This window comes from Pongo pygmaeus, chromosome 1, assembly GCF_028885625.2.
Source record: "Pongo pygmaeus isolate AG05252 chromosome 1, NHGRI_mPonPyg2-v2.0_pri, whole genome shotgun sequence".
Lineage (NCBI taxonomy): Eukaryota > Metazoa > Chordata > Mammalia > Primates > Hominidae > Pongo > Pongo pygmaeus.
In genome coordinates this window covers 145,827,127-145,840,606 of record NC_072373.2, presented here as the reverse complement: position 1 = coordinate 145,840,606, position 13,480 = coordinate 145,827,127, and the positions used below count along the sequence as shown (strand labels likewise).

The 13,480-nt window shown below is 38.4% G+C and overlaps 1 protein-coding gene across 3 annotated transcripts in view; it reads left to right on the top strand.

The window, feature by feature from the left end:
* Positions 1-449: 449 nt before the first annotated feature.
* The window catches only part of SAMD13 (sterile alpha motif domain containing 13), a 54,056-nt gene continuing 41,025 nt past the window's right edge, over positions 450-13,480 (top strand). For all 3 annotated transcript variants that reach the window (XM_054478606.2, XM_054478596.2, XM_063653609.1), the window contains exons 1-2: positions 450-571; positions 5,202-5,286. In XM_054478606.2, the coding sequence (XP_054334581.1) occupies positions 562-571; positions 5,202-5,286 (95 nt within the window). In that variant the 5' untranslated portion in view covers positions 450-561. The remainder of the gene's footprint in view (positions 572-5,201; positions 5,287-13,480) is intronic.

Genomic DNA, 13,480 nt, shown 5'->3' with positions numbered 1-13,480 from the left:
AAGAGAGCTATAAAGCACCCTGCATGTGTAAGGTGCAACTAACTACTCACCCTCCTTTTACATGCTCAGGGCTTCAACTGAGTTATTCTGTGAGTAAGAATATTCTGTGTGCATCCAAGCAGTGAATGGCACATCTGTATTCAAAGTGAAGGGAGAATAGAACCCTAAATAATATGCAGTTGGCCAGGAAAATCTCTACTTAACATTACTGCCAGAGTCCAGCTTAAAACTTCTTTGGGGTTGTCATGAGCAAGTAAGACAGGAAGAAAATGGTATTAACCTAAAAAAACCTCACTTTAAAAATCTCCCTAGGAGGGCTCCCCTCCCCCCCCAGCTCCCTGGAAGTTTTAAGTTTTTGCAAATATCCTCCCTTGTCCTACCCAGGTCTTGCCCCTTCTAGTCCTGGCCTTCCCCATTCCTGGGGGCCCCCGCCCCTCCGACCCCCGCCCACCGGCGGTGGACTACAACTCCCAGCGTGCCGCGCGCGTCCGGCCGGCTGCACCGGGGCTTTGCGCGTGGCGGCCGCCGAGCTCCGCGCGGGGCAAACCTCCCGGCTCGGCCATGCGGGGAGGTAAGTGATCCGCCTGTGCGGCCAGGGCGTGGGAAGGCGCCCGCCCTCTCCTCTCTCCAGGATGAAAGGAAACGAAGAATGCCGCAATGAAATCCGCTCTGCCCTCCCAAAAACACATCTTGGCCGTGTGTCCGCTGCTCCTGCAGCTCGTTGCACCCACGGACGTGGGCTCTCACCGTGGAGTGGAGTGGGGGCAGAAGCGTGCCCTGCCCCACGGAGAGTCCGGGCTCGCCTGGGGCTGCTGGCAGTGCTCCGGGAGCGGGACGGGGTGGTGGCACGACTCGGCGGGGTACCCCGCGAGCACCACACCTCCACCCTCCACTTTGCAAAGACCGGCTTCCCCGGGGAGCCCCCACACTAAACGCCAGCGAACTGCCTCTCTGTGAAAGTCTTAGCCAGAAACTTTCCCCGCTTTGTCGCCAGTGCCACAGAGAGTCTTGTGGCTCTGGGCGGGCGCTGCTGGTCCAAGAGGCAGCCTGGCGTTTTCTGCCCCTACCGTCCCCTTCTCAGGCCAGTTCTCACTTGCCCCTGAGACGCCATTCCCGGCGCGGTGAGGTCGGCCCTGCCCTCGGGCGACTTCAGGCTGGCCGCACCGGGGGTCGGATCCCGGCAGGCAGGGCCGGCGGCTCCTTTGGGACCGCGCTGGCTCCCTAGGCGAGTCCTTTCTGCCTGGGGGATGAATGCTGATCTAGAAAAGAAGCCAATCAAAGTCAACAGCTTCCCGCCCTTCCTAACCGCCTCCCCTCTCCCTATCTGAGCCCATTCCCAAGTGGGTCGACAGTTCTGCTCCAGAATACTGACACCAAAGTTATTTCAGCATATAATTTGGAGATTTCAGGATCTCCAAAGTTATTTCAGCATATCCCATAATGTGCTGGATCGGAAGGTCTTGTTTGGTTGTCTCTCTCCCTCACCCCCACACACCACATACACACACACCCCCACATACGTACCACACCCACACACAAAGTACACCACATAGTGCACACATCACACACACATAGTTTATGCTACATACTACACACATAACTTTTTATCAGCAGAGGATTGATGTCAAACAGTTTGTTGGAGGGAGTGTGTGAGTACTAGTGTATATATATATATATTTATATTCACAAGTGTCAGTTTACTACCAAAGTTAGAAACTAGCTGGTAAGTGAAACCTCCTGTTGTCATAATTTAGAGTGTCTTTGTGGCTCACTTTTTATAAAACGGGATTAACTTCCTACAACACTTTCTGAAACTTTACTCTTGTGTAACAGGCAAACTTTTGATCACAGCAGGCCAGATGGGAGGGGATGTCCCTTTGTATATGTAGGAAGAGATGCTTGGAAAAACTTCACAGAATTCTTTCTCCTGTGGCTGTGTCTAAGGAAGAGCTGGGTGTAACTACAGTTTCTTTGCCTTTTCCCCCTCAAGAGTGGAGAGCTGAACATGCTTTTGTTCTGAGCAGCACTGTCAGGACAACCCCAGTTCCCCAGGACACAGAACTCCCAGTCCAACTCGCTTCCAATTTGGATTTACTGGGAGAATAGTTCAGGAATTTCAGATCAAGTCCAAAAGCATTAAGGAATCTGTTAGTGAAAGAGCTCTTTATCTACATAAGAGTCCATCATTTTAAGATCAGCACTGGTGAAAGATCCACATGCCTGACCCATGCTCAAAAAATAGTGCTCAAAAATATTTAATTGGTTCCTAGATTATTATTGTTTGCCTTTTCAAGGGAGCCATGGCAAATATTTGAAATCTTTCTTGGCAATGATCTTCAAGGAAGTCGAAAATTTCTAATATAATTCCTGGAATAAGTAAAGGACAAATTTTTTGACCTTGAAATTCAGGTTCCAAATTTAGATCAAAGTTAATCTCCTAATGTCCTAAAAGATTATTTTAAAAAAGGGAGGCAGGCAGCTTTCTCCTCAGATTCTACCTGAATTCTACAGGATATTACAGCAACAGATAACTTTTTCCAGGATCTTTCTGGGGAACCTGTGTTCTGTGCCCTGTCTTGAGTGGTTTTGTTGACCATCTTGACCTAAAGGTGTCCAAATGTTGATTGATGTTTATTTCAATGAAGAGGCAACCATGTATGTTTTCTGTGTATGTGCACAACATTTATGGGATGAGATTATTCTCCTGGAAAAGTGGTTTAAGCCAAGCAAGGGAACTGTGAGAATGACCAGGGTAACTTAAACAAAAGATCTTGCCCAGCCTGTCTGCTCCACCTCCCAGTTTTCTGATTTGGTATTTAGGATGATGGCGGGAGAGACTATGAATTTTGGGGTAGGCATAATGTCTTTCTATTCATATGTAACTAATATAGTACCGGGTACTCATAGATTGTAAGTGTTGGTTAAATTTCTTGAATTATGCTTTTTGTGCAACTGGGATAAACAGTTAAAATTAAACCTCCCAGAACTAATTGTTTTCGTTTTGTAGAATAAGGTTTGGTTTGTTTCAGTTTGAATTTTTGCTGGCTTCATTTGGCAGGATAAATGCCAAAATAAAAGAATGTGGGCGTTTTCAGGAGGTCTGGTCATCTATTTTGCATCCTTTCCGAAATATGTTACTTCCTGCATAATGAAGTAAAAGGATTTGCTGCTGGGCAGTGCTTTCCTTATTCTCACAAAGAGATTACTTAAAAGCCAGCCCTGGGAACTTTGTCCATGAATCTCTATTAGGAGAAAAAGAGTAACATGGGACTGCAGCTTCCGAGTGTTTTCTGGTTATAGCCCATAAGCACTGGGTTGTCACTCTTATTTTTCCCTCTGGGGAGAAAAAGAAATAGTTTGAAACATGACATTCATGCTCAGAACAACAGCTAAGACCTATCATGCAGCAACAATGAAGGGGAGGGAGAAAATAAGAAGCTATTGAGACAGCTTGTTTTTCTTTGTACAAGACAGGTGCAGGGAGAATTCTGCAGGTTTTGGACTCCTGACTCATTTCTTGCACTAATTGTGCTGAAGGTAGTTAGCAAAAGTGAACAGGCACACTGTAGCTTTAAAAAGTCAGCCATGAACCAGAAGGCAGTTGGTGCAGCTTGTGTGTGATTCCTAACGTCATGTTGGCTGAGAGCCAGCCTGGTTTTATTTCACTGTGTCAAATTGTACCTCCTTATTGAATTCCTTTGCCAGCCTACTTTGTGAAAGAAAACATTGGGGTTTCTTTGGCTGTTCTTGATAAGCCTATAAAAAATGATATTTTTTAGTTGCTTATAGGTAGGTTTTCTTTTTACTCTTCCACAAAAAAGAAAATAATAGTAATAATAATAAGACAATGTAGTGTGGTGTTGCAGAGTATCATTGTGAGTGTTTTGTTTTGTTTTGTTTTGTTTTCTGAGATGCTTAGAAAATGGTGAATGTGTAACAGTTTCCAACTGAAGTGAAATCATATTCTGTTAGCATGGAGCAGCAGCACTATCTTCCTGTCTACTCTCTAACGGTGTGTGAATGTATGCTAATATCTATATATATATATATATATTAAATGTTGGATTTCTCTATCAGTGATCTAAGTGGTTTGCAGCTGGAAGTTTGTGTGTATGTGTGTGTTTCAGGAGTGAAAATTATCCCACACTTACAATGTTATTTGTTAATCATCTACTTCTCTAACAGTGATAAAATCTTGCGAATATACTAAATGATGCACTTGCCATGTCAGAGTAATCCCTAGAGAAGGAGTGCCGAAGTATAAAGTGATTTGAGTGGAAATGTATTTAATTTATGGCTTCAGCTGAATAAGAGCAAACACGTTTCAGGACTGTTTCTTCCTTTTTTTTTTTTTTTTCTTAAAGCAGTTTTGTTCGTAGCTTTTTCATTTTGCTAATTGAATATTAATTGTGGAAGGCTTTTAATTTTCCACAGCCCTCATCCTACTAAACAAAAAGACAGAGTGATGGATGCTACAATATCTCCTTAAATGTTTTGATGATTTTTCATAAATCTAATGAGCTACCTACTCTTTCTTACACACACACACACATACACACACACACACACACACCCCAGCACCACCTTTCTGTGCTAAGGGCTATCTGGCATTTTTTGTGAGCTTCCTGCTTTACCACAGCATGGCCATCTCACAGACGGGTTTTTGAGGCTTTCATTGAGAATGTGAGGTAGGGGAATACTTGCTGACAAAAGCTTTAAGTGTCCTTCTGCATTGCAATGAAAAAATCTAGGAGCAAGGGGGAGTGGACAAAAAAAAACCAAACACAATAAGAAAAAACAAATCACAGCCCATAATGGGAGGGGGGCAGGAAAAGGGGGATTGTTTTTCTCTACTTTGACTCATTTATGAGTTGCAGTGTCTTAAGTGAGAGCTAGGCACCCAGAAGAAGCTGTGCCAGTTCACACAGCACTTGTTTTCAACGAGGATTCAATTTCATTTGCAAATGCTTATTGTCAAGGCAGGGAGTGCCAGTACAGATGAAAGCACCCCAATCCGTCTCCTCCAGTTCTTTAGGTTTAATCACATCTCTCCAATCGCCGAGGGAACTGGAGATTTAAACAAACATACGTGAACTGGTGTGAAGCTGTAAAAGGGACCATTATGTTTCCGATTCAGAATATATATATTCTTCTCTCACTTTCTAAGAATTAAACACAAGCTTTTCTCCCTTATTGATTAGTTGCTGAAGTAAAGGAACCCTGCAGCCTTCCCATGCTATCTGTTGACATGGAAAACAAGGAAAATGGCTCTGTCGGTGTAAAAAAGTAAGTGAAGCTGGCTTCTGAGTTCTGCTTCTGCAAACAACAGAGGGACTTGGTTTCTATTTTCGTACTTCTTGCTTATCTACTACAATACACAGTTTGGGGGTTGCCTTGGTTTGTCTACACTGGCCAGCAGCCTCCCTTCTCCCCCCTACCCCAGTTACCTTTTTCTGTATTCCATTTCTAAGACAGAGATGACTCAGACATCAAAATATATATGAAAGGTTTGTGTATCAGGCTTTGGAACAAGGATGGTTGAGGGTTTCAGCCCTGCATTCTGTATGTTGAAACAAAAACTCCAAGCAGAGACTCTTCCATAGACAACATAGAATGGGGGCAGAAAATAGAGTTCGAATTTTTTTTTTTTTTTTTGAAATACAATCACCTCTAACTCTGAAAACTAAGAGCTATAGTGCAGGAAGGGAAAAAGCTTCAGTAAGAATATAGTTTAACAACTCCTCCGTCCTAATTTTATGAACTGTTTAATGAATGTGAAACATTTCAGTGCATACATGGTGTTTATTTTAATGTCTGTTCTCACATTTGAAACTTGTGTTTATATGTGTCATGTAAGAGTTATGTGCTTGATTCTTTTAAATGGGAAAATTCAATTGCATATGTAACATAATATTTTGATATTTATGAGTGTATGAAAAAATGTATATTCTCACTTAGGAGTTATAGCAAAGCAATAAGTACTTTGATTACAAGGAGAAAATGAGTTCCAAGAGGGAGTTATCTGTTTCGTTTCTTTCCATATCATTTAGTTTAAAATTGCCGTCAACTTGAGCTTTGGAGGAAACTAATTAAATATAATCCATAGAAGCTGTGATATCTAAATGAGGAAACAGTGTGCTATATGTTTATGAATAGAAGGTATATTTTGCTTCACAGCAAAGTTACATTAAAACTAACTTAATAAAATCTGTTTTTTAAAGTTCTTGGGTAATTTATATATCAGTGCCATACTGCCATGCTGATTACCATCCCTAAGGTTTGGGGTAGGTAGGTGGAGGAGAAATGAAAGAAACAGATGCTGTTTTATGTGTGAGTTAGATCAGTGTTATCCAACAGTACTTTCAACAATGATGGAAATGTTCTGTATTTGTGCTGTCTAAAATGGTAGCCACTAGCCACATGTGGCTACTAAGAATATGAAATGTGACTAGTTTAAGTAAGAAACCGAACTTTTAATTTTACTTAATTGTAATTAGTTTTAAAATTAGCAGCTTTACTGAAGTATAATACTTGCATAATAAATTGCATGTGTGTAAAGTAAGTTTTGATATTTTTATCCCCTCTTGAAACTACTGCCACAATTAACATAATGAATATTTCCATCACTTCCAAAATTTCCTTACGACCTTTTGTAATCTTTCTCCCTCCTGTCCTTTTCTGTGCCCATATCCCCTAGCAACCACTGTTATGCTGTCATTATAAATTAGTTTGCTTCTTCTAGAATTTTATATAAATGAATGTGTATACATCCGCCCCCCCCCCCCCACACACACATATAGTTTCTGTCACTCAGCATAATTAATTTGGGATTTATCCATGTTATTGTGTATATCAATATATCATTACTTTTTAATTACTGAGTAATATTTCGTTGTTTGGATCTACAACAGTTGGTTTACTACCATCCAAATGATGATAGACATTTGAATTGTTTCTGTTTCTTAGGGATTATAAATAAAACTGCTTTGATCATTTGTGTGCAGGTCTCTGTGTGGACATACGCTTTCATTTCTCTTTCATAATTACTTAGGAATGGAATTGGTTGGGCTCTATAGTGGGTGTCTGTTTAACTTTTTAAGAAACTGCCAAACAGTTTTCTAAACTGGTTGTCCCATTTTCATTTTCACTAGCAGTGTGTGGCATGTTCCAGTTGTTCCACATGCTCATGAGCTTAGTGTGATCAATCACTTTCATATTAGACATTATATCAGGTGTTTTATGTTTTCATTTTTGTTTCCCTAATGACTAATGATGTTGAGCATCTTTTCCTGTGTTTATTTGCCATTCATGTATCTTCCTAGATGAAGTATTGTTCAAATCTTTTGCCCATATTTGTATTGGGTTAGTTTTTTCATATTTATTGTATAGAGAGTTTTTATATATTATGAATATGTCCTTTATCATATATATTATTTGAAAATATTTTCTTTAAATGTGTGACCTATCATTTCATTCTCTCCATAGCATCTTTCAAAGTATCAAAGTTTTTAAATTTTAATGAAGTCTAGTTTATCAATTTTTTTCTTTTATGGATAGTGCTTTTGGTGTCATATTTAAGAAATCTTGGCCTAATGCAAGGTTACAATTATTTTCTCCTATGTTTTCTTTTAGAAGTTTCACAATTTTAGGTTTCAGGGTTTAGGACTATGGTTTTTGAGTTAATTTTTGTTTGTGGTGTGAGATAAGGTTTGAAGGGTTGAAGTGCTTTGTGTGGTGGTGGTAGTGGTGCTATGGATATCCAATCTTTCCACCTCTGTTCAAACACTTCTGCAACTTTGCTGACAAATAATTGATCATATATGTGCAGGCTTATTTCTGGACTCTCTATTCTATTCCATTGATCTTTTTGCATATATTTATGTCAATACGACACTGTTTTGATAAATATAACTTGAAATCAGGTAGTGTTAGCAATCCAACTTTGTTTTTTTCAAGGTTGTTTTGCCTCTGTACATTTCCATATGAATTTTAGAATTAGCTTGTCAGCTTCCACCAAATTGTTTTTGAAAATCTGTTGACATTTTGATTGGCATTGCATTGAATTATATATCAATTTGAAGAGAGTTGGTATTTTAACAATATTGTGTCTTCCAACAAATGAACATAGTATTTTTCTCCATTCGCTTAGGTCTTCTTTAATTTCTCTCAGCAATGTTGTGTAGTTTTCACTGTGAAGATCTTGCACCTTTTTGCCAGTTGCATCCCTAATATTTCATGTTTTTGATGCTATTTTAAGTGGTATTGCTTTTTTAATTTGAATTTTCAATTATCTTAGCATATACAAATACAATTGATTTTTTATATTGATGTTATATGCCACAACCTTGCTAAACTCACTTATTACTTCTAGTAGCTTTTTAGTAGATTACACCACATTTTGTAACATAGACAATTATGTCTTGTGAATAAAGACAGTTTTACTTCTTCATTCCCAATCTGAATGCCTTGTATTTTTTTCTCCTTCTTTATTACACTGAGTAGAACCTTCAGTGAAAAGTTGAAAAAAGTGGTGAGCTGGCTATGGTGGCTCACACCTGTAATCCCAGTACTTTGGGAGGCCAAAGTGGGCAGATCACTTGAGATCAGGAGTTCGAGACTAGTCTGGCCAACATGTGAAACCCCATCTCTACTAAAAATACCAAAAAAAAAAAAAAAAAAAAAAAAGAGAGAGAAAAAAAATTAGCTGGGTGTGATGGTACATGCCTGTAATCCCAGCTACTCAGGAGGCTGAGGCAGGAGAATCCCTTGAACTGGGGAAGCAGAGGTTGAAATGAGCCAAGATTGTGCCACTGCACTCCAGCCTGGGTGACAGAGTGAGACTCCGTCTCAAAATAATAATAATAATAATAAAATAAAATAAGAAAAAGTAAAGAAAAAAGTGAAAACAGGCATCCTTTTGTTCCTCATCTTTTTCATATCTATGCTCTTCTGTATATATGTGTCTTTTTTTCTGTATACTTTTAAGATATTCTCTTTATCATTGGTGTCTTAAGCAATTTGGTTATGAGACTTGGTGTGGTTTCCTTCATGTTTCTTGTGCTTTGTGTTTGTTTGGTTTCTAAGATCTATGCTTGGGCCTAGTTTTCATCAAGTTTGGAAAATTGTCAACCATTTGTTTTCAAATACTTTTGGTCTCTCTCCCTTTGTCTTTGGGGACTCCAATTTTATGTGGATTTGACCACTTGATATTGTCCCATAATTCATTGATTATTGGTTCATTTTTAAAGTCATTTTCTCTGTGTTTCATTTTTGATAGCTTCTATTGCTTTGCATTCATGTTCACTAATCTTTTCTTCTAAAATGTTGAATCTGCTGTCAATTCCACCAATGCATTTTTCATTTCAGACAATGTAGCTTTCATCTCTAGCAGTTCGATGTGGATCTTTTTAAGAATATCTTCCATGGCACAACTTAACATATCCAATCCTTCCTCTAGCTTCTTGAACATATAGAATATGGCCTTAATAACTCTCTCAAATCTCCTTGTCCCATATTATTTGTATTGTTTCTCAGTCAGTTTCAATTAACTGAATTTTCTTGGGTGGTCATATTTTTCTGCATTTTTGGATGCCTGGTAATTTTTGATTGAATGCCAGACATTGTGAATTTTACCTTGTTGGGTGCTGGCTCTTTTTGTATTTCTGTAAATATGCTTGATCTTTGTCCTGGGATGCTATTAAGTACTAGAAATAGTTTGATCCTTTTAAGTCTTGCCTTTAAGTTTTATTAGGAACAGAGCCGCATTTAGACTGAGGGTATTTTTCCCCTTTTACTGTGATAAGACCCTTTTTTATATTTTAAGACCCTTTTTTATGCTCCTGAATTGAGATTTTCATCTCTGGCAGGTGAAAAATGCACTATATCCATCCCTGCATCATCTCCACGACTCATTCCCTCTAAACCTTCAAGGTTTGTTCCCCTGCCTCAGGTAGTTTCCTCATATGCAGGTGTTGATCAGGACTCTGCCAAACACTTGAAGGGAACCCTCTGCAGACCCCCAGAGTTCTCTTTTTTTGTAGCTCTCTCCTGATCAGGACTGACCTTTGCACAGCCTAAAAGCCTTCTTCAGGCAGTGAGTGGAATGGCTTACCCATCTCTCAAGGATTACTGTTCCAATGACCAATGTCTTGTGTACCACTGCCTCATATATTTCATCTGTTTTTTTTTTAATTATTGTTTTAGTTAGAAGAGTAAATATGGCCCCCATTACTCCATCTTGACTGGAAGTAGAAGTTCCATTTAATTTATATAGCCACAGGTTCCTAGTGGCTAGCACTGGACAGGGCAGAGTTAGATTACAATGCAGACTCCAGAAAGGGATAACACATAGTCTTAAGGCTATGTTGTGGAGAGAGCTGCCCTATACATTGTAGGATGTTTCTCAGCATCCCCAGCTTCTACCAGTGATATGCCAGCATTACCCCTCTCCAGCCTTGACAATCAAAAATGTCTCCAGACATTGCCAAATGTTCCCTGAGGGGAAAAATTTTCCTCAGTTGAGAACCACAGGCTAACTCTTACCTGAGTAATGTGTGACAGGGTTGCTTCTGGGCATCAGAAAGAAGTTTACGTATTTGTACTGGTTATTTCTTCTTAAAACTCTTTAAAGATCATGGAATTTTAAATATTCCAATTTGAAGCTTCTGCTTTCTTTCTTTATATATCATAGAAGAGAAGGGCAGAGAAGAAGAGAGGTAAAATATTAACGTTTTGGAGAATCTGGGCAAAAAGCATACGGGATTTTTGTGCTATTCTTGCAACTTTTCTGTAAATCTGAAAATTTTTTAATTAAAAAAAAAAGCCAGTTTATTAGTTGAGAAAGAAAATTTTTCTTCCTTTAGAAAAGAAGCAACTCCTAACCCAAATTTGGAGACCAGGGGGAATTAAGCATGACATTGCAATGGCAAGTCTCAAGTTTAGAACACTTGGGTTTGACCTTGCTTTTGTTTCTTAAATAGTAGAATAATATTCAATAAATAAATCTCTTAATTTCTCTCTGCCTCAGTTCTCTTGAATATAAAATATAAAGTTGATGTGAGGAATCAAAAGGAAACAGTTATAAATTGCAGAGTGATACAGCAGTGATAAACTATATATATTGCAAACTTTTTTTCAAGTAAGTAAACAGAAGCTCAGAGAAGTGAATACTTAAAAATGACATGAGAAAGTGGCATACCTGAAGTTTGAACCCGGCTCTTCTGACTCCAAGAAAACTCTTTTTTCTTCATACAGTTTTTGTTTTATAACTATCCTCACTCAGTCCCATAAACTGGAATGAGTCTGATTTTAGGGAGTCTTGAGGCAGGCTTATTCCAAGGCTGGATCCTGGTTCTTGTGTCATTGCTGCAAGAGAAGGAAAAGGATAATTGAGATGCATTTTTCAGGTCTTCTCATTTCAAACTTGTTGCCTAAATGACTGTGATAAATGCTACCTTGAGAATTTTAAACAAACATGCTGGACTCCTCTCCTCAAATTCATTTATTCCTTCTAAAGTCTCCCAGCCTTGACCCACAAAATTCTTAGATCTCTAGTGTGGACCCTTGTTCAGATCTCTGTTATTCTGTATATTATGAGTCAATATGATTGTGGCATGACAATCACCAAGGCCTAGATTCTACTTGAACACATTCTGAAATGGAAGAGTAAGTGAATCTTATATTTAATTTTATATTCATGGTCTTCAATAGCAATAACCAATAAATAAGAAAAGCACAAACAGAAAAATACCAAAGAAAAATGGCCAAAACATGAGCAAACATTTCACAGAAGAGGAAATATATATGGCCAATTAACATATGAAGAGATGTTTAGTACCATTAGTGACCAAGAAAATGCAAATTAAGATTATAATGACGTACCCATTCACTTGGCAAAAATTTTAAAATGCGGCAATTCTAATCATTAGCGAAGATATGGATAGGATACAATGCTAGTAGGAATATTAACTGATAGGGCAGCTTTGCAGAAGGGTTTGGTATTTTTTCTAGTGTTAAACAATCGAATATTTTATAAATTAACAATTCAATTTCTGGATATATGTATCAGTCAGTGCTGTCCAACAGAAAGAAAATCTGAGCCGCATATGTAATTTTCAGTTTTCTAGTGGTCATATTTAAATAGGTAAAATAAATTTTAATAATATATTTTATTTAACTCATTATATCACTTTAACATGCAATCAACATGACATCATCAATGAAATATTTTACATTTTTGTACTAAATTTCCTAAATCTGTTGTGTACTTTATACTTACAGTAGGGGGGTTCAAACTTTCGGCTTCTCTGGGCCACATTGGAAGAATTGTCTTTGGCCACAGATGAAATACACTACCACTAACAATAGCTGATGAGGAAAAAAAAAAAATCTCATAATGTTTTAAGAAACTTCGCGAATTTGTGTTGGGCCACAGTCAAAGCCATCCTGGGCTGCATGGAACCCGTGGGCCACAGGTTGGACAAGCTTGACTTACAGGATCTCTCATTTTGGACATAAAATTTTCATTGGGCATATTTAATCTGCATTTGTGTTTCCTAAAATCTGCAGTTCAAAAGGTAGGATCACATACCCAAATAATTCCAAACATATTTAAAAGTTTTCCAATAACTGAATTATGTAAGAAATTATTTTCTTATAATATTTACATCCACATTGACAACTGATTTGTCTTGATTTGACTTGGAAGCAAAAGCATATTGATTTCAAAACTATGTCTGTTCAAGTTAAATCAATTTACTAACACATGTCAATATTACCAACATTGAATTCAAAGGGGTTTTGCATAAATTGATAAGCAACAATAAGCTTATCAATTTCAATAAATCTGCCAATTTTCTTGAAGTTTATTCATGTTAGAAAATGTATGAAATTATTATTGTATATTATATTGCACTCTGAAAAGTTGCAATTTTAGCCTAAAATTTTGTTCCTCTTTAGCTAGGTCACAAGTCAGCTTTTCATTTCCTTGGAACTTCAAATTTAGCTGTTTCATATGCAGTGTGATATCAAAGTTATGCAGTCGTTTTTGTCTTTAATTTTTGAATATTTGGCCAGGCACAGTGGCCCATGCCTGTAATCCCAGCACTTTGGGAGGCTGAGGCAGGCAGATCACTTGAGGTCCGGAGTTCGAGACCAGCCTGGCCAATATAGTGAAATCCCATCTCTACTAAAAATACAAAAATTAGCCAGGCATGGTGGTGGGCACCTGCAATCCCAGCTACTTGGGAGGCTGAGGCAGGAGAATCGCTTGAACCCAGGAGGCAGAGGTTACGTTGAGCTGAGATCGTGCCACTGCACTCCAGCCTGGGCAACAGAGTGAGACTGTGTAAAAAAAAAAAAAAAAAGAAAGAAAAGAAAAAGAAAAAAATTAATATTTGACAAGCATTCCTTCTGTTTCAGTAAAATCTTGAATTGAACAGTACAGCAAATCTTTGTAAATCTTTTCCATTACTTAATCAAC